The sequence below is a fragment of the Podarcis cretensis genome, assembly GCF_951804945.1.
Source record: "Podarcis cretensis genome assembly, chromosome: 2".
Lineage (NCBI taxonomy): Eukaryota > Metazoa > Chordata > Lepidosauria > Squamata > Lacertidae > Podarcis > Podarcis cretensis.
In genome coordinates, this window is record NC_137171.1 from 76416587 (window position 1) to 76438628 (window position 22042).

General features: G+C 41.0%; 1 protein-coding gene across 3 annotated transcripts in view; it reads left to right on the top strand.

Moving 5' to 3' along the window:
* STAB1 (stabilin 1) overlaps positions 1–22042 on the top strand; it is a 100121-nt gene that overhangs the window by 59559 nt on the left and 18520 nt on the right. For all 3 annotated transcript variants that reach the window (XM_079967206.1, XM_079967205.1, XM_079967207.1), the window contains 18 exons: positions 2748–2804; positions 4059–4154; positions 5168–5363; positions 6154–6249; positions 7202–7247; positions 8239–8318; positions 11106–11231; positions 11941–12014; positions 12883–12957; positions 13478–13591; positions 14676–14723; positions 15333–15416; positions 15996–16142; positions 17649–17786; positions 18381–18440; positions 19040–19216; positions 19314–19400; positions 20883–21032. In XM_079967206.1, the coding sequence (XP_079823332.1) occupies positions 2748–2804; positions 4059–4154; positions 5168–5363; positions 6154–6249; positions 7202–7247; positions 8239–8318; positions 11106–11231; positions 11941–12014; positions 12883–12957; positions 13478–13591; positions 14676–14723; positions 15333–15416; positions 15996–16142; positions 17649–17786; positions 18381–18440; positions 19040–19216; positions 19314–19400; positions 20883–21032 (1851 nt within the window). The remainder of the gene's footprint in view (positions 1–2747; positions 2805–4058; positions 4155–5167; positions 5364–6153; positions 6250–7201; positions 7248–8238; positions 8319–11105; positions 11232–11940; positions 12015–12882; positions 12958–13477; positions 13592–14675; positions 14724–15332; positions 15417–15995; positions 16143–17648; positions 17787–18380; positions 18441–19039; positions 19217–19313; positions 19401–20882; positions 21033–22042) is intronic.

Here is a 22042-nt window from a genome sequence, read left to right on the forward strand (position 1 = left end):
AATGAATGAATGAATGAGGGTATATCTTTCTAAAGCCAATTCTTTCTGCCAGATGAATTCATATAAAAGGAGAACAGCAAAAACACAGACCCTAATGTCTGGGAACTAAATATCTGATGGCTGCTCGTCAATAATCTTCATGAAATGAGGTGTTATATTGACTTCCGGGTTGGCGCCTCCGGCAATGGCTGAGCTCCTCCGATCGGGAGGAACTTACTCCGTGGAAAAACAGGGTCTGACCGCCATGGCGAAGGCGGAGACCCACTGAAATCACAGGCGGAAGAAGCCTGTGAACCTGGGATTCGGCTGGCACCTTTTGCGCCTCCCCTACTTGCGGGGAAACCCTGTTTAGGGGATCCGGAGTGACATGGGGTGAGCGGCGCGGTGCTTTGAATCGACTGCTTCTTTCACGGAGTGAAGCCGCATTGCTGTTGCTGGAGAGCGCTGACTTTTTCCTGCGGACAATTGGATTTTAAACAACTACCCGTGAGTAGAACGGAAAATTGCATCTTTAAGTACCTTAATTTGGCGCCGAAGCGGGAAGGTCATAAACAGGAAGTCCGCCTTCCGCTTTTGTAAATAGACTGAAGCAAAGACGTTACAAGCTAAAGTCTTTGAAAGCTTTTGATAAAGGATTAAATCTCCATTGGTTAAAAATACAAAACCCCCCTTGGAAGCAGGTGAAGAGGGGGGAAATTTTGAACCTAGTAAGCCTGCAGGAGTGAGGGGAAAATCAAATTACCACAGCTCTGAACCTGGGAATGGGCTGCCAGATGACGCTTGGGGAAAGTTTATTGACAGAACAGATTTGACAGCTAGCTAAAATAAGAGCAAGATACTGTTTCCATTGTCCTCTTCTGCATTTACAATGGAGGAAAAAGTAACTGAAAATTGAAACTATGATTATTGCCTGAGTTGTGCTTGAAAGAACTGATACAAGTGGAGACTGTTTCCCTCTAGAAGGAGCCTTTGAAATTGTTATAGGAGTGTAACTGGGAGGTCTCCAGCTGCAAGATAAAGATTCTGAGAACCAGAGATTGACCTTGGACCATTCAAAATGTTGATAGGAGAAGTTATTTTGACTGCATTATGCAAGACAAACTATTTGCTGGAAGAGATTCATAAAAAGATGGATGACATGACTTTTAAAATGGATAATTTGGAACAGAAAGTGACTAATATGGGACAAAAAGCGAGCACCAACACAGAAATAATTCAGGACCTGGCACAGGAACCTACCTTGGCAGAACAATTGGTGGAGGAAAAGGAGAAAGTCGTTGTTTTTGAACCTAAAATAACACAAGCGGGATTCTTAGTTCTACAGAAGCAAATTGAGGACTATAAATTGAGGCCTTTTATGATTGAATCTAGAAAAAGCCAGATTTTGAGGATTGGATCCCGGCTTAGACTGAAGAAGGAAAGTTGGAAAGATCTCTCTATCCAGGGATTAATTGACTTTTGGGACATGGACTTGGATTTGAAGGAGATTGAAGTTTTGGGGGCCTTTGGATTTGGAGGAATCTTGAAATACGTCCTGAAACACTGTATAGACCCTAGCTTCAACTATGGAAATTTGGCTGAACTGTCCAGAAGGAATAAAAGTAATGTTAGGATGGATTTCTCTCGAGACTTGCTCTCTAGCATTAAAGAATATGAAGAGGATCTGCAGAAGGGACCTGGAAAAGAGTTAAGAGCCTCGGACATAAGATCTCCAGGTTGATGGACTATATGGAATTGACGGAAAGGACTGGAAGAATCCGAAACCAGGGAGAGGAGTTGATGGAAGAAGATTGGAAAACTTAAAGTTTATATATAGAAATATCGCAAAATTAATGAGTGATAGAAAAATGGTGGATTGATATTTTATGGATTTAGCAGAAATGTTATAAGGAGTTAAACATATACAAGTATTTTAGTTTTAATGTTAAAATAAGGTTAAAAAAAATTGGTGAAAGGAGGGAAAGTAAAGTTACATTATATTGAGATAAATTACAGAACAAAAATTGGAAAAGATGGAAAGGATTTGCTGAAATAGATAATCGAATTAGAATACAAAAAAAGGAGGTGTGAGGAGCTCAAGGAAATAAGCGAATGTTTTTTTGTTTTTTGTTCTTTTTTTCTCTTTTCTCGTTGTGATGTGTTGTTTTGTTTTTGTTTGGTATGGTGTTATTGCTTTTACTTTTGCTTTTTGTAATTCTTGAAAATTTTAATAAATATTATTTTGAAAAAAAGAAAAGAAAAGAGGTGTTATATCTTGGCATTGCTGCTCAATGAGCAGACCCAAGAGTGCCAAAACCATTGCTTTTATTTATTTTAGAGGTATTGTTTTGCCACATTGCCAATTCCAGAGAATTATGTAGTTATAATATAAATTGAAGAGTTAGATTTCAGTTACCAAAGGTCTCATAGTCTAGGGATCCATAGGTTGTTAAAACAAATTAGAAAGTCACACACAAAAAGTTGCCATTTGAAGGGATTGACATTTCACAATGGAAGAGTCCTGTGACCACAACACTGGATATTAGGAGGAATAATGGGGCTTCACATAATTTTTTAAAATTTCAGCAAAGCCATTAAGAATGTACTCTACCATCTTAGCTTTTGGGAAATGGCAGTTAGTTGGCTGTATACTTCATCTTCTACCTTGTATGCTCTGCATCCCTGTAGCTGAGACTGATAATTGTTAACATGCTGTGAACATGAAACTGACTTCTCTCCTTTTTTAAAAAAAATCCTCTGTACCCTAGACAAGATGTGCGAAGTGTGACAAAAAAATCAGGTGCCCAAACGGATCAGTGCTTGCTGTAAGTCGTGATTTTTATTTTGAATATTTTTCCTCACAGAATTTATGTATTTTCTTACTTACTCCTTTACCCTGCTGCTAGGGATGGAAATATATGTTAGTATCAGTCCTCTCAGTTTCTAATTTAGCCAAACGTAAATTCATTTCTCCACATTTCTGTAGCAATTTTTTGTAAAACAATCCTTGTGAAAATTATTCAACAATTTAGTGCAAATTTCTCCCAATAAGCATATTTTTATTTTCATTTTTACAAGCAGTTTCACTTTATACAGTGTATTTTTGTATACTGCTTTCATAAATGTACCTGTTTTATACACACATTCCCCTGATATGTGTAGTTTTGTAAACATTAGTTGGTTGGAGAACTGTGTGACAAACTTTGCGTGTCAACTATGAAGGATAGCTGTGTGGCGGTTCTTGAATTGTTTCAGAAAGTTCAAGTTTGAAAGGTTTGTTTTTAAATGCAAACTGAATTGAAATTCTCCCAGTTCCTATTTGCAGCATTTTCCACCTAACCTTCATTGATAGGGCTATATCCAATTCAGTCCTACTCAGAGTAGACCCATTGAAATGAATATGACTAACTTGGCCCATTAATTTTAATGGGTGTACTCTGACTAGCACTTAATTGGGGACACACACACACAGATAATTGGAACAAGTTGCTTTGTTCATCCAGTATTTGTTTTTGTCTTTTTAAAATGCCTTAAGAGTCAAAATAATCCCTCCTCTTTACCTCCAATATTTGAAATGGGCACCAGTCATCTCCCTAACGGATTTCTCTAAGCCAGGGGTCGGCAACCTAAGGCCCATGGGCCAAAGTGGCCCACGGGGGTCATTTAACTGGCCCACATGCCACCCCCAAACTAAGCTGCCTGCTCAGCAAGTCCCCGCACACTGCACTAAAACGGTGCAGCACTGTGTGGGGACTCGCTTCTGTGGCACTGGAAATCGCGTCTGCGCAGACGCAGATGCCGGAAATCACAAGCGTGCGTGCAATCCAGTCCACGGAGACATCTCCGCTGGAGTGAACCGGCCCAGGCAAGGTAAACCTTGCCAACCCCTGCTTTAAGCTTTTTACACGAACTTAACCCTTGATTCTCTGCATGAGCAAAACCCTTTGGCCAATAATACTTTTATATTGAGGCAGCTGAATGAGAGTTAAATACATTTGCTGGTTAAAGCTGAGTGTTGTCTGCTTGGAATAAATATCTGTTTATGATGTGATTGGTAATGACTTTTTTATAATCGACAGGGAGCACCAGCGAATGGGAGTTTTCCTCACTGTGTATTAAGGTCTCAAGGCCGCAGATCAGTTGGCTGTCATTTCACCTGCATCAAAGTTTCCTTAGTAAGCAAGCTTTATTGTATACAAATGCATGATGACCACATAGAGAATTGTTTATTCCTGCCCCACACATGGAATTCATACTCATTTCATTATGGCTGGCACAAAAGTGTTTGCATGAGAGCTGCGAAAGCCAGCTTCTATAGATCTACTTCCCATTCTATAGATCTACTTCCCATGCAGTTGGCTAGTGATGATTTAGAGCCCTTGGATGAAATAACACCACTTCCATCATAAAATGGAAAGATGCTTCAGAGACCTTTGTGCCATCACTCAGAAAGTTGTGTTGCCCAGAAGGATGTAAGAGCTCATCTAGCCCAGAATTCTGTTCTTTTACTAGTTGATCATATGCCTTGGGAAAACCCACAAGCTGGCCTTGGGTTCTATAGCACCCTCCCCACAGATCCCCAGCTGACTTATTTCTCTGTAAGCACAGTATCAAATTTTTATTTCCTGACCTGTCAACCCCCAATACCATCCAAAATATTTGAAGGGGAGGTCTCTGTCCCATGATATGACCGTAATGCTGCTGTCCATGCTGAACACAAACTCCATCCTCTTATCTACATAAAAACATGTCACAATGTCAGCACCACTTTAGAGATGTTAAGCTGCGTATTGTATTTACAAGAATTTATTAGTCACATTATTACCGTATTCAGAAAATTTTAAAAGCAATATACAAGAATTTAAAACATCAGTATACAATAAAACAATATTTTTTAAAGTTATACAGTTCACACATAAATTAATAGTATGATTGGCTGGATCAATCCTTTGGCCAGGTTCCTGTTTGGAATTAATGTGGTGTTGACGTCGGGAGCAAGAGGAAGCACTAGCAAAGCCTTGCTTGGTGACCACGGAGTAATGCTATTATGGCACCATCTCAAGCACTAAATAAATATAACAACAACTAACAACCGAAAAGCAGTTTTAAAAATAATATTTGGACTACATGATGTTTCACATTTCCTCCAGTATAATGTGTCTGACTGTTTTTTGTTTTTTTTCCTGAGGTCTCTGTCTGCTGTTCAGGTTACTATGGCCATATGTGTGAGATGTGCCCGGGAAAACCAGACCGTTGGTGTTCTGGAAACGGAGTGTGCCAAGATGGCATTGATGGCAATGGCGAGTGCCAATGCCATGAAGGTTACCATGGAACTGCCTGTGAAATGTGTCAGCCAGGAAGATATGGAGCCAACTGTAAATCAGGTGATTCATGGCTAGAGTGATGTGTGGAACTTCTGTGATATTGACAGGGAGGGAATATTATTCTACAACGTTATTCGACATACTCCTTGTGAATTACTCATATGTTTTGTTCCACATTTGGTTCCTAGGGTCCAATGCGGTCATTAGCTATAACAAATTCATAGGTGCGGTCCCATTTAACTTTTGTCTATTGTCTGAGAGAGCATCCAGTGGGTATATCAAAAGATTAAACCTTTGCTACTAAAATTGCGGTGTTAGAACTTTTCCATGTGTGTATATTAAAAAACCTCAACCAATGATCTTCAAAGTGAATCATAGCAAAGTGCAGGGGAAATGCAAAAATAATAAAATCGAGGGAGTGGATGAAAAAGTTTTGCTAATTAATACAATTATTTAAAAATAAAAGTAAGATTAATAGATGAATTAGTAAGATCAATAGATTGTAGACAGCAGAATCCCAAATTTGCTGTGGGCTGGAGTCCCTTGATTGGCTATTGGCATAAAAAAAATTGGTGTTGAACTTTAATACACACTCAGTTTTACAACTTCATAATCAACCATTTGAAAATGTATGTACTTTGTATATTTTTTTAAAAAAATAGATTGTATATGAAGGATTTGTATTTATATTCTATATAGCTTGCTTTGTACTCATATTTCATGATGAGTCATCATTTATTTTAACATGCTACAGTCACATACAGCTGATTATGAATTTGTGGAAAACTCAGCATGCCTTAATGTGGGCTTCTGTATGTATCCTTGATAGAAGCTTAATATTTATCCTCAGAATGCAACTGCGCACATGGGATATGCAACGATGGATTGCTGGGGGATGGAAGCTGCACCTGTGCGGCAGGCTTTAAAGGGGTTAGCTGTGACATAGGTAAGTGAATGAAAGCAACTGTCTTTGTGGATATGCAGTCATGATGTTGCTGAACTCAGTGAATTAAAAAACGAAATCTTAAAAGTGAGACCGATTTAAGAAAAAGCAGTTACGTAAGGTTGAGTAACAGCAAAAATTAATGTCGTACTGGCAGTGATAGAAATGGAATGATAGACAGTCATAGGATTATGCACACATAGAGATACTCTGGGGGATAAACGTAATAAACAGGATAAACATAAAAGTATATCTGGAGTGCCACAGGTGCCGAACATGAATACAATACATAAATTAAGTATTTGCTGGAGCATCAAATATGAACGCTGCACAGTTGTTGAAACACAGTCAAGCACTTCTTCTCGGGTCAGTAATTAATCTTGGGTCCCCAAAACTATGGATTGTCCAAGATTTGGGATAGCCAAGTTTAGACCGAACAGGAACCTTGGTATTACTGCTGTGATAACTTAGATTATTTTCCTTTTCTTTTACCCCTGCAATGGGGTCTGCTTGTATCTCAGCATTCCACCACAGGAGGATTTGGGGAAAAGTCAGAACTCTGATTTAGTGAGGCCATTACTGATATCTGTGTGCAGGCAGCCGTGTGTTTGTGTGTGTGTGTGTGTGTGTGTGTGTGTGTGTGTGTGCGTGCAGTAAGGCTTTTTAACTTTGTTTCCACAGTAGCAACTCTGCTTCTTCTGTCACCCAAATAGTCACATTGCAGAAGCAGCTTCTGATGCAGTACAGAGAAGCTGCTGACTTGAGATCACAACATAAAAAGTATCGCTGCAAAGACTGATCTGGTTCAAGGTCCTGCTGTCATTGTTTTTAGACAGATCTCAATTACTTGATGAGTCATAGAATCATAGAATTGTAGAGTGGAAGGGGTGCCAAGAGTCATCTACCTGCAATGCAGGAATAATGTTGTAAAAACTTTTTTTTTCCTCTCTCTCAGAAGTTAAAAAGGATTTCTGTAATGGCACTTGTGATGAACATGCAAAGTGAGTACAATTGGAAGGCACAGTTTAAAACATGTGATGCTATGCATGTATCAAATGAGTATTTGAAATATGGAACCATGACAGGACTTTCGTAGTGGGATGGGGTTGAGCTGGATTTGCTCTTTTATGCATATTATTGTATTTTAGGTTGTTGTTTTTTCTCTTTATATTTGCTTTCAATGTTTATAAGTCACTGTGAGTTCATTTTTTAAAACTGACTAATGAATATAATTATTAATAATAATAATGGAAGCTGATGTTTTAATTCAACATTTTGCATTTTCAGTTGAACCATCCTTTAATGTCACCCTGCGCAGTTTGTGCATGAGAGAAAGACCTTCATAAGCAAAGATTATAAAAGGATGGCTTCTGCTCATCAATATATTGTTTAATTTAAACAATATATTGTTTAATTTAAACAATATATTGTTTAATTTAAACAATATATTGTTTAATTTAAAATGCAAATTCAAAATGCATATTCCTTTTTTGAAAATGAAGTGTGAATAGGTAAGGCATTTACCCATTCTGTTGCTTTGTATTAGGTATTATCAACAGCTGTAGAGCTAAAGATGTACCTATCAAGGAGAAGTAATTTTGATATAGATGGAAATTGGTCTGCCAATAACTATGAGACCACCTAAATCTTTTGTCAGCAATAGCCTTTTGGCAGTGGCTTTCACTTATGATCAACTGGGATCCTGTGATGCACATGTCACTGAGATGCAAAACTTCCATTTATTTTGCACAAGGAAAAGCAAAAATGCATTGCTTGAGCTTCGTTCAACCCTGCATGATGTAATGTCACTCTCATAGTTCTTAATTGCATTTACTTGGGCAAAGGAAACCAGGATCAACCGGTTTATCTGTTTATAGAGATCCAATAATGCTGGAGTTTTAGACTGGTCATGACCACAGAATAGCATCCTTGAACATGTTGGTGAATTTGGGTACGTACATACCTTCTCAGTGCTTCCTTCTTCCATTTCAGTTGCGTCAATGACTCTACCACTTCCCAGCCCACTTGCTTGTGTTCTGCTGGATACAATGGGAACGGAACCTCTTGCACAGGTACTTCTGGCAAATGTCTGCAATCATGTTGCATATATGGTAAAATCATAACCCATCCTGCACAGAAAAGTCTGGATAATGAACTGAGTAAGCAACAGAATGTGGATATTTGATTTAAACAATAGCTTTCATTTATCAAGTGATGAACATGCATATATGAGCCAGCCCCAACCTTTTCAAAAATGAAAATTCTGTGGGTAAAAGAGAACATATGACCTTTTCTGACCATTGCTGTCCAGCTCTGTGAACTGCAGCTTCAGAAGGATATTGACAAACTGGAATGTGTCCAGAAGAGGGTGGCAAAGTTGGTGAGAAGCCTGCATACAAAGTCCTGTAAGGAAAAGTTGAATGAGTTGGGTGTGTTTTGCCTGGAAAAAAATATGAGTGAGTTGCGATGGAGTGTTGTTGTTGTTGTTGTTGTTTAGTCATTTAGTCGTGTCCGACTCTTCGTGACCCCGTGGACCAGAGCACGCCAGGCACTCCTGTCTTCCACTGCCTCCCGCAGTTTGGTCAAACTCATGCTGGTAGCTTTGAGAACGCTATCCAACCATCTCATCCTTTCCCAACATCAGGGTCTTTTCCAGGGAGTCTTCTCTTCTCATGAGGTGGCCAAAGTATTGGAGCCTCAGTTTCAGGATCTGTCCTTCCAGTGAGCACTCAGGGCTGATTTCCTTCAGAATGGAGAGGTTTGATCTTCTTACAGTCCATGGGACTCTCAAGAGTCTCCTCCAGCACCATAATTCAAAAGCATCAATTCTTCAGTGACCAGCCTTCTTTATGGCTTCTTTAGGGAGTAGCCATCTTCAAATACTTGAAATGCTGTCACATAGATAATGGAGCAGGTCTGTTTTTATTCCTCTGGAGTGCCCACATTAAAAGAAAAAGGGTTTAAACCAGTCATTCCTATGGCAGAAGTTGTCTGACAATGGAAAGGACTGCTGCAGAAGCTGGTGTATGCACCACCATCAGAGGTTTTTAAGCAGAGGCTGGATGGCCATCAGTTGAGGGGCAATTGACTGCATTGGAGTACATGACCTTTGAGATTCCCTCCATCTCTGTGATTCTGCTTTCTGTTTCTTGAGAATCCTATGGGACAGGTTTTCAAAGGGTCATTTCCTATGGCCCTTTAAGATACCTTTTGGCCGATCATTTAATATTGACTCTTCATTTAGGTGCATTTGGTTGCAATTTAACTAGAAACAGAAATGTTCAAGTTATTGCAGAGGATAAGGCAAATCTATAAGAACTAAGGTACAAAAATTAAAAGTAAAGCTACAGCAAAATAGCTTTGCTCTCCTAACCCCTCCCTGCTTTGTCCCCCATTCTGCCACAATTATGAAAACAGCTAGCACTTCAAGTGCTTAGTACCAGGCTAATCAAATTATTATGCCACCTTGGTGTATAACAGCTTAAATAGCTCCTCTATAGTAATCTCTACAGTAATCATTTTGAAATCTGCAATCAGGAACAAACCCACTTTCATTTAATCAAGCATCCTTATTTTTATGGATTAACGCGGAACTTCTTACAAGACAGGTATTTCAAAGCAATCAGCCAGAAACTGATCAGATGCAGGCTATGAATCCTGCATTTTACCTCAACAAGAATTTTGTTAAGCATCAGCCGACCCCTCCCCCCCCACATATATAGTGATTTAATCAAAATTGGCAATGCAATTGAACAATCTTTATTGGTCATATTAATCAAACCACGTAGCCAGAACCAGATGAAACCATGATGATATCTATTTTATAGCCTCAGTTTAGAGCAGACTGGCTCTGGCCCCACTCACCTCATGTTACCAGCAAGATTCCAGCTCCATGGCATGCAGCACACTAGGTTCTTACATGCTGGTCAAGTCCCAAAGTGTTCCCTGTGCTTGGGTGGTGTATTGGGCTTCAGACTGGCAGTCTTGTGAAATAATGGATCTTGACCCCATGCCATCCCAACCCCACTTACCTCAGCAAGCCAGTTGTGGCTTGTTATCACCTGTTCATGTATCCTGATAGTTATTCCATCCCTGACTGGCTGTGTGTGTGTGTGTGTGTGTGTGTGTGTGTGTGTGTGCGAGCACAGTGGACCTGCCACAAAATCAGAGAGGCAGAAAAGAAGCAGGCATGTTCTCCCTTCTTTGAAGGAGGAGGCAAAGCCATACATCCCCTGCAGTTAAACTCTATAAATGATCCCCAATGTCTTAACTGCCACCGGAGCCGGAATTGGGGTACCCCGTTAAAGGGATCCTGGGGTAGTGCTTTGTCCATAAGCCTAGATGGGGCTAAGGACCATAGCACTCCCCAAGGCAGCAATTCTATTTGTTGTAAGTCACAGGGCAATCCTTTCTCAGATTCAACCCTTTGGGAAGCAGTCAGCAGGTGGGCTGACTGAGTGAGAAATCACCCAATGCCTGAGCCAAATTGCATACATCTGTAATCAATAAAGTTGTGGCCTGCTTCGATCCAAGAACACTGCACAATGAATCTGTCTGTGGAGGGAGGCAACAGGCTTGATGTGCCTGACCACGCAAATAGTACACCTCTCTGAGTGATTCTGATGTTCCCTCGGCAATTTGGTTAAGAAGCATGAGCAAAACAGACTTGCAATCCTGCCTTGATCATCTGTTCACATAAGGAGGAAATTTCTGTTAACTCCCCTCCCCATCTGACCTCCCCCCCCCCAACATATTCCATACTGATCACAAGGGTCACCCTTGCAGGTTTTCAGGAAGCTGCAGAGGGAAGCGAGAAAAAGGACAACCCTGTTCTTAATTTCTTTTCTTTTGTAACACAGAAATTGATCCCTGTGCGGTGGGCAATGGTGGCTGCTCCCCACATGCCAGCTGTACAAAAGTTGGGCCTGGTCAAAGAACTTGCTCTTGTAAAGAAGGCTATGCTGGAGACGGGACTCTATGCCGGGGTGAGCACCCATGCTGCTTGAAGCACATGAACTGCTGAGCAATTCTGTTTTTGAAAATAGATGCTAACTGCAAAGGCCAGTATATATGTAGATGCATGAGTGAGCATACTGGTGACATTTAACTCAAGTAAATATTTATGGTATCATTAAAATGAGTTTGAGAACTTACAGTCACCCTGTCTCCCTTGCAGACATGGCATCTCACACCGCCTTAATTATCTCATGCATGGTTCAACCACCCCTTCTCTACAGCAGATATCCTTCTGTTCCATGCCTAGGCAGAGTAATAAAGTTGTGGTTGTTAGGAAATGGGAACTGTGCTCATCTACCTGCTACTAGGACAATAGGACTTCTTGCAGTTTGAACAAATCCCAATTTTTGCCCAAGACATGCTGTGGCCGTGGTTTTTCCTATGGGGTTCTGTCTTTCCTTCACAGAGCTGTGTTTAATTTTTAGCATGGAAAGGGCTTTATTTGGGGGTGGAGAGTGAGTGGGTCAAAAATGTTGTCCTTAAGACCAAAAATGTAACCTTTTTTCTACTGGTTCACTCTTGCTCACTTCTCCTCTTGGCAGACAGCTTCATATAGAACATCTCTGTTCATGCCTCCTAGCATACTAGGAACTTGTTTTGTTAGGCAGGTGCAGTTTTACAGTGGAAGCAAAATTTTGGTGCATACAATCCTTTCTCCTACATCTCTCCTACATACAGAAATTGATCTATGCTTAGACAAGAACGGAGGATGTCACCAGTTTGCTGAGTGTGTTAAAACAGGACCAGGCCTCGTAAGCAACTCCTTTTCCCTTTATTTTTGGGGCTTTCTAACAGTACATTTCTCCCTGGGGGGGGGGGAAGAGTACCACCCTAAGGGTAGTATCCAATGAAATCATTGAGCCTGTGTAGCAACATCAACACATGCAACATATTTCTCCTCCCCATGTCCCCCTCCCAGATCTACCCTGAGGGTTCCACAAAACCCACCTTCTGGAGCAGATTTTGTGGGAGCTCCATTGCACAAGTCACTCCATGAGCGCATATCTATATTATCTAAGACTGAAATCTCATCACAATGAAGGAACAGTGTTAATGCGCTGCAATGCATCTCCAGCTGCTGAGTTTGGTGACCGTAAGGGATTGGGTCTCACTAGCTCAGAAGACTATTTAAAATTCTTGCAGCTGATTGCACTGTTTCTCACTGGGAAAACACAGTGGCACACTCTGGTGGCTATGCATGTGCTCTCTCTTTCTGTTATGCTCTCCTCTGTTAGACAATCATTTGAATCCTGCAAGGTCATGGTGCGTAGGGAACACTTTCCACTTGTTCAGTGGGACTTTCCCCTTTTTATCCTCCAGCCCCCCTATAATTAGCAGGGTTGGGGGAGAAGCCCAGAGCAGATACAGGGTGCACATAGAAGGAGAAGACAGAGGAGAAGTTCCATTGCCCAGGTAGAAGTGATTTGTTGCATGCTTACACACAACAGCAGAAATAAGATGACAAAGACAGCTGCAGGTTTCTAGACTGAGGAAGGTCCTGTGATTTTAATTTTCATTGTAGAAAATCAATCTATTGCTACTGTTGTCTGCAGTTTTGTTTGTAGGTCCGAATTATATAATGTTGACTATACATTGTTGCTTTTGTTTTCTTTTACATAGGTTGCCTGTAACTGTCTTCCTGGGTTCACTGGCGATGGTGTTAACAAGTGTGAGCGCACTGATCCTTGCAAGGAGGTTTGTTGGCACTCATCTGATTCTCTCGTCAAAAGATTAACAAATGATTTACACTGATCTCCTTTCTGTCCATTATCAGACAAATTATGGGTAGAATCTTGAAATGTTAAAAAAAAAGTGTGTGTTTGGGGAAACCAACCGTGAATATCCTGTGTAGTGTGTAATTTGGCATAAGTGTGTAATGCAGATAAGAAGCATTAAAAATCTAGAGCCCACCTTGATTATAGAGGTTTGTTCAAGAAGTTATGTGAGTTTTATAACATGCAGAAAATAGCATGTGCAGAGAAATCAGAGAGAGGAGCTGAGGGAGGCCCTAGGGGGGAAGGGAGGGAGGAAAGGGGGGAATTATGTCTGTGATTATACGGTTTGACAATTTGTTATGTTGAAATTGCTCAATAAAAACATTTTTAAAAAGAAGAAGTAGTTATGTGAGTTCCAAGCACTGTGTGTTTTACGCATTTCCAAGTAGGCAGTATTTCAGCTTTCTTACGGACTAATATGTTTCAACTTTTCTTCCCAGGATAATGGAGGCTGCAGTCCGCATGCTCTCTGTCTCTCTAAAAGTGGGGATCGAATCTGCATTTGTTTATTTGGTACCGGCGATGGATTTAAATGCACAGGCACTGTGTGGCAGGTACAAGACATTCTGTTGGAAAGGGGCTGCCACGATTTCTTTTATCTCAACCTACTCTTAAGTTCCCACCGGGCAGCATTATACCAGCAATAATATATTATTGACATCAGGCTCCTTACACCATCACTCCTCTTTCTGAAGAAGAAGCAAACTAAGATTTTTTTTTAAATGCCAAGCGGATATTTCAGAGGAGGTGAGAAAGTTACAAAAGGTCCCATAAATTAAATATAGCAGTACAGTAACAGTTCTGGCCATCGATTAGTTGGGGATTAATTTAAAAGAAAGTGAAGAAAAAGATTGCTGGTTGAGGAGCTTGCAGTTAAAATACAGATATTACCTAGAATTGTTCAAATGCTACCATTAGAAATACTATCCTGAAATATACTCAGAGTCCTGTAGTGATTTCATGCTCTTTATTGCAGCTTGTAAAACAGTGATTAAATTGTCCCCCAAACCTCAGGCTTTTATATACATTATTTACACAATGTGTCCCGTCTGATTGGCTGATTCTGATTCCCTCCTGGAGCCTCATTGGTCTTCTCCTGCAAGCCAATCAGTTGTTGCATTCTAGGATCCTACTTACCTATTGTTCTAGGATCCAAGCTTAGTACATAACATACCCAAAAGGCTTTTCTCTTCTGCAAAAGGGATGGAATTGTCTTCCAAATACCTCTTTGGACTAGTAGAGCCTTTGGAGGACTTGGAGTTGAGAGTAAGTTCACTCTGAAGGCAGAGGACACTGCGGTTCATTTTTGCTTATCAGATGTCAGTGGGACATCCTTAATGTCAGTGGGACATCCTTAATGTCAGTGGGACATCCTTAATCAATTCTCTGGCCAAACAATTCAAGGCAACTGGAAAATTCAAGCCCAGAATGTATGTCACAAGTCTTATAATGGGATTATTTTCACAAACCATTCCCATTTCATTATTCATTATTGTACTGCCGTTATTGTGTGAAGTAGGGTATAAACGTTCTTTCTTCATTTGGATATGAAGGATAAGGCTGTTTTTTAAAAAAAATGAAAAAAGCAGAGCTTTGTCATTAATATTAGATGGTTTTTAATTTCTTTCATTTTTTTAGGAGCTCAGCACAAGAGAAGCTGCATCTAAATTCGTTAATCAATTCAAAGTAAGCATCAACATCCTCTGAAAGGGAGTTAGCCTTGAATTTAGAGAGTCCCTTGTGTCACTTCCACTCATGCAGGTTTAGGTTTATTAAGTGTGTGTGTGTGTGTGTGTGTGTGTGTATTGCTTCCCACTAAAAAAAAAAAGTCTCAAAGCAACTTACAGCCAAAATTAACAAAATATAATGATGAACATAATCACATAATGACATAAATGTGATTAAAAACAGATTCATCAGTGTAATAACATGTCATTGGTGGCGTCCAAATGCTCAGGTACACCAAAATGGCTGGCACCAAAAGGATGACAAGATTGCAGATGGGCAGGACTCCCTGGGGAGAGCAATCCATATACAGGGGGCTATTCGAAGTTACCTTAGATTTCTGCCAATTCTCACTCCCACCCTACTCCATTCTAGAGAGTCTCCTTCACTTCAGGAGTGGACTTTGGGGTGGGTAGTGGTAAAAGGAGCTGCATCAGCATGAAGAACATTGGAAATGTCCAGTGACATGAGCAGAGTCCTTCTTCATCTTTTCTGAGCAGTGTTTTCTTGCATAAATCATGTTGTGCTGCTGTGTGTGTGTTAATCTCTGGACATGTTTTTGTGCCATAGCGCTTTAGCACTGTTGAATTGACGGGATCTGGACCGTTCACTGTTTTTGTCCCACATGCTGATTACATAAAGAACAGCACCACGGTAAGAAACACTTTTCTGGTTGCATTTGAAAGCCTATAGTTCTGTTTATCAGTCTGTGCAAGTCTTCTCTGGGTTTCTTTAGAGCTAGCTTAATACAGGGATAGGCAATGTGGCCCTCAGGCATTGCATGCCAACAGTGCCCAAAGCCCAACCTACCTTCCTCCCTCCCCCCCTCCCTCCCTCCCCAGCATTAAAATCACCCCTTCTAACTAGAAAAGGTTAAATCCTAAGAAAGCTTCAGTTAAACCTGAGTGTATCTAATCTAAGCAACTTTCAACTCATTTGTATGAATCTGAATTTCTGCTGCATGTGTAGGTTTGTTTCAGTTCTCTTCAATGTATTAGTGATTATATTGTGATTGGCTGTCTTCCCTAATTTTTCAATTAAGTATAATAGATAATGGGGAATTGTTCCATAATTCTTCATTCTTCTCTTTCTTGAATGAGAACAAGTTTTCTCAGTAGGTGAAGTGTCAAATTGATATTTGACTCTGGGGCATCTCATTCTCCTCAGCTAGTTTCACTTCTTTGGAAAGGTGCTGAGCCCGTGGCCTGACTTGTATAATCCCAGTTTCTTCAGTTTTCAGAATGGGAAGAGGAGGGTTTCATCAAGGATTTGCTTAACTATCACATAGTCATCTGCCACCAGTTACAGTCAGAAGACTTGCAGTTGAAAAATTCCATCACATCTCTATCTGGACTCAAAATAAAGGTTTCCATGAAAGAGGTATGTGCCATGTTATTCAGTACGTGGGCAGAGCAATGGGTGTGCCTCTTACCCTTTGTACAACGAGCTACCTTCCCGCCATGTAAGTGCTTCCTATACACGTTCTCACATCCATCCAGGCAAGAGGCATTCGTGTAAATCAAGGACACATCCCAGGCAGGCAAGACACAACGTGAGTGTGGAGTAGGGTTTAAGTAGAATCCCAAGGGTTGGATAGAAAGGTCTGAAGGGTCTCATTTGATGCCCCCTGGTCCCTATTCTTTTAATAAAGGTGCCTCTTAGTAAGAAACCTAACAAACTTCAGAAAGATGGGTGCAGGGTTTTTTGTTTTGGGGCACTGTTGAAGTTGATCCTTGTGTGTTTTGTTTACAATTATATTAGTATGAAAATGGCATGCATTGAAGAAGGGTCCCTAGGGAAGTAACATGTAACATTTCAGAAGGATGGAGGCCAGGGACTAGGGGGTTATGGACACTTTCCAACCAGGCAAAAATACTTGAGGGTGCAAAGTGGGACCAGTATGGCCTGGGAAGAGTCCTGGGGGCCTGATAAGAGAGGCCTGGAGGATCATATTTGGCCCCTAGGCCTGCAATTGTAAGAACATAAGAAGAACCTGCTAGATCAGGCCAATGGCCCATCTAGTCCAACATCCTATTGTGGCCAAGCAGATGCCTGGGGGAAACCTGATAGCCTTCTCCTCCATGAATTCAATCCTCTTTTAAATCCATCCCTTCATCCCATGGGAGAAAGGTTCCCCACTACTGCTTCACAATGTTGCCCATAAATTTCTGAAAAGTTTTTAGCTATACAGTGGTACCTCGGGTTACAGACGCTTCAGGTTACAGGTGCTTCAGGTTACAGAAATAGTACCTCGGGTTAAGAACTTTGCTTCAGGATGAGAACAGAAATCGTGCTCCAGCAGTACGGCAGCAGCAGGAGGCCCCATTAGCTAAAGTGGTGCTTCAGGTTAAGAACAGTTTCAGGTTAAGAATGGACCTCCAGAACGAATTAAGTACTTAACCCAAGGTACCACTGTAGTTGATTTGGGAGACAGGAACCACAAACTCAGTGAGTGTGGAAATCCCTCCTTTCTCTAAGAATTAAGTTCTTAATGCGAGATTCCACTGTACCCAGCTTGAGTAGTGGAAGGCGGGGACTGTGAGAACACGGCTGTATATATTCAATGGAAGGTCCATAACCCAGTGGTTAGAGCATATGCTTTGCATGCTGAAGGTCCCTGGTGTGTCCAGGTAGGGTTGGGAAAGACTCCGTCGGAAACCCTGAAGAGCTGCTGCCAGTCAGTGTAGACAGTGCTGGGTTAAATGGACCAATAGTCATGATAAGGCATCAAGCCTAAAACATCTATCAAGACAAACCTACAATAACTTACTCCATCTTGCTACTGTAGCCCATCCCTCACTGGTGATCATCACTCAAGAACAAAAAGGCTTTGTCCATGAGAAGGTGTGTCTTACTGGGAATGTGTATTATGTCCCTTTTTCTCAGAACAACGTGTATTTAAATGATGAAGCAAAGATAATTGAGAGTGACATTATGGGAAGCAATGGTGTCCTACATTTCATTGACAAGATCTTAATCCCATATGACCTGCAGAATATAAACATTTCATCCAACCTAGCACAGGTATGTCTAAAATTATGAAGGGCTGAAATGACTCATTAATTTTTATACTCAACTCTGTATTTTTTTAAAAAAACAAACAAACACAACACTATGGTTTTTATGGTTAAACATAAAACCTTGCACTTGCTTTAATATAAAAAAAAATAAATAAATACCAGCAGTGACGTAAATCTGTCAAAGGCACACCCAAGGTAATTTGTATGCATTGGCAATGTATGTGAGCCCATCTTGCCCCTTGGTGTTACACAGTTGTTTGGTTTGCATTCCTATGTTGTACAGAAGCATTTCTAGCTTTGCATATGAAATCTCTTACCTGGTGGAAGAACGTTTTATAAATATTGGAATGAGGCATTTCACAATTAGTATGTCTGACCAGAATAGTAGTATATTGATTAACTGCATTGATGATTGGCAGAAATCATGACTTGCTGCTGTTTTAAGGAGTATGAGTGTCTGTGTATTGGGCAATTTCTCTTCAATCTTCATTATAATGGACACAAAGCGATCCCCTGGGAGTGGCAATGCATTTGGGTTTCCTCTTCCATGATACAGAGACTTGGTTTCTAATAACTGCATCTTTTTGTTGCTTTCCAGAAAACCATCACAGAAGTTGCAGATGCTTATGGATACAAAATCTACAGCAAGCTCCTAGTGGTAATTTGTAGTCTTTAAAATGAAACATTAATCTCTAATAAAAATACAAAAAACCCAAAAAAACTTTCAGATTCAGTTCAGAATTCATTTCAGAGTATACTCCCTCCAATCTGGGCTACGTGTTACATTCAAAGGATTGTGCAGTATATTTCTTACTTTTAAATATGGAACATGTTATGTATTCAGTTGTCTGTGTTTGCCTGAATTTGAGTCTGGACTAAGGATTCTGGTCCCTGTGTTCTGATTTGATACATGATATCCAATCACAGAACATTTCAGGAATTGGGCCTCTGCCATTGGCCCTTAAAATCTGAGTCGTGATTCGCAGTTTGGATGTTTAGACAGCCAATCTCGTTGGAAGTGGGCATGGCCCAGGCCTTCAGAAATGCATATAAGCAGTTGCTTTCCCCCTGTTTCCCAGTTACGTAGTTCAGTAAAGGTTCTTGCTGTTATCACTGTGTCTTGCCTTGTGGGAACCCACCTACACTTCAAAACATTTTTTTGTTTCTGACGGCTAGTTGCACACAAGTAATTTATGATTGATACTGCATGTACGGTATTTTGATGTGTATACACTTTGCTGTATTGTCTCTGTGTAGGAGGCGGGACTTCTTAATCTGGTTAACAGTACCTTGCACCAGCCCTTCACAATGTTGTGGCCTACAGATGCAGCATTTAATTCTCTCCCTGAGGATATGCAAAAATGGTTGTATCATAGAGAACACCGGAGCAAGTTGGCTGCTTATCTCAAAGGACACATGATCAGGGACACGCTGGTAAGTTGATAGTGTTGTTGTTGTTGTTTTAAAAAAAACACCCTTCTGAATTTATTTTTGAAGTTGTCTCAGAATCATTACTTTTGTGTGTGTCTAGTTATCGGGTTCCAGTCTGATGAATACTCATGGTTTAAGAACGATGCATGGATCACTCATCTCATTTGGCTGCAGCAAGACAAGTGCCGTAAGTCAATGTTTATCTGAACTAAATGTTGTGTATGTAGGGGTGGAGTGATTATTGTACTGCTTGAGTGGGTCAGCTAGGGATTGAATTGGTGACTTAATAATAATAATAATAATAATTTTTTATTTATACCCCTCCCTCCCCGGCCAGAGCTGGGCTCAGGGCAGCTAACACCAGTAAAATTACAATAAAAACATAATGGGGGGGGGGGACCAATTTAAAATACAGGTTAAAAATACAATTTAAAATGCAGCCTCATTTTAATAGTAGCCCATAGATCACAACCATAAGTGGAGGAAAACATAAGGCTCAGACTGAGTCCAAACCAAAGGCTAGGCAGTACAGCTCTGTCTTGCAGGCCCTGCAGAAAGATATCAAGTCCCGCAGGGCCCTAGTCTCTTGTGACAAAGCGTTCCACCAAGTTGGGGCCAGTACTGAAAAGGCCCTGGCCCTAGTTGAGACCAATCTAACCACATTGCGACTTGGGACCTCCAAAATGTTGTCATTTGTGGACCTTAAGGTCCTCCGCGAGGCATACCAGGAAAGGCTGTCCTAGGCCGCATAGGGTTTTAAAGGTCAAAACCAGCACCTTAAACCTGACCCTGTACTCCACTGGGAGCCAGTGCAGTTGGTAAAGCACTGGGTGAATGTGATCCTGCGGCAAGGACCCCGTAAGGAGCCTCGCCATGGCATTTGCACCCGCTGGAGTTTCTGGGTCAGCTTCAAGGGCAGTCCCGCGTAGAGCGAGTTACAATAATCAAGTCTGGAGGTGACGGTCGCATGGATCACTGTGGCCAGATCAGGGCGAGAAAGGTAAGGGACCAACTGTTTAATACGGTGGAGATGGAAAAATGCCACCTTTGCTGTGGCTGCAACCTGCACCTCCATGGGAAGGGAAGCATCGAAGGTTACACCCAAGCTCTTGACAGATGGCGCTGGCACTAATTGAGCCCCCGCAAGAGATTTAGTCTTTCAGGTCTCCCCACTAAGTGCTTTCCTGTCAACAAGCAGTGTGTGTGTGTGTGTGTGTGTGTGTGTGTGTGTGTGTGTGGCAATTCTGAGTAGGTAAAACATCAGGAAGAGAATGAGTTGGAGAGGTCCTCTTCTCCTGTCTCCCCTCTTCTACTCCCCATTGGCAGCTTTCAAGATGTTGTTAGACTCCAACTGTCATCAGTGCCAGACCAGCATAGCTGATAGTCAGGGGTGATGGGAATTGCAGTCCTCAAACATCTGGAGGGCCAAAGGTTAGCTGACCCTGGTCTAGATCGTGATATGGCTGCTGTACCTTTTTTTTTTTTTTTTTTTTTTTTTTTTGCATAGAAGGGGAATTTTTCAGTTAATTTTTTTGCCTTGGCATGTGATCAGGCAAGCAAGCCTAAGGTGCCAGTAAGTTTCAAGAAGTGGATGGAGGCAGGGATGAATTTCACATAGTGGTTTGAACCGAGCACTTCCTGATATGCTTCTCGTTTTCCTTCCTTGCAGGGGGAAATTCTGGTGAACAATGGCAATGCAAGGATTGTACAGCAGTTAATGAAATTTAATGGTGGGATTGCTTATGGTATTGACCAGGTGCTGGAACCTCCAGACTTGGGATCCCGCTGTGATGAGTTTCGCGATGTTGAGCGGCCATCGGTGAGTGTCTTAATATGCACATGCTTGTTGATTTCTATAACCTTCCTCCTTTACAAATCCCCAAAGAAGTTAAGAGTCTCTCCTGGGAAAATTACAGTGGAACCTCAGTTGTCGAACGTAATCCATTCTGGAAGATCGTTCAACTCCCGAAACATTTGACAACTGAGGCACAATTGCTGGTCGGCAAAATCCATTGAAAAATTGAATAAATGTGTCTCAGAAGCCTTTCAAAAACAAAAGCACTCACTTCCGGGTTGTTGGCGTTCAGGTTCCGAATTGTTCAGCTTTTGAAGCGTTTGACCAACCAAGGTTCCGCTGTTTTTTAATATTTTATTTGGTTTTAAGATTCAAAATTACATTTTAACACTCAGTAATTATAATCCTACTCTTATGATCAGCTAAATGTACTACGAGATAGCAAAAGAGATAATTAATCTGTGGAGACCCCAATGAGCAGAACAGAATAGAATAGAACAATACAAGTAGGATCCTATATTCTCCCTCCCTCACCCCACTGTTTTAGCACAAATGAAAATAAAAGGAAAACAATATTGCGTAAATACTAACTATAACATCTCCCTGTAAAGTATGCTCTTTGCACAAAGGTTCGTGACCAAAATACTTTAGAACAGACTCAAACACATGATAAAAGCCCACCAGAAATCAGCTGCCTATGGCCTGGTCCCTAGAGCTCCTGAGCTTTGGGTAAAACCTGGAATGGAACAGCTCCAGACCCTGATGGACTGGAACACAAAAAACACAGATTGGATTCCCTAACATTACACACCCAGTCCTCAGGGAGGAGCTACAAGGCAAAGAAGGACTGTGTTCACATGGCAGTTTCTTCCATCTTTATGATAACTGTTAATTTCCACATTATATTTAGAGTTGCCATATTTTGAAGGGCAAAAAAAGGACACATTTGCCGACTTCTACTTTTAACTATGGATCGCCATGATGACTCTCATTTTTAAAAGGAACACAAGAGGATATATGGCAAGTTTCGCACA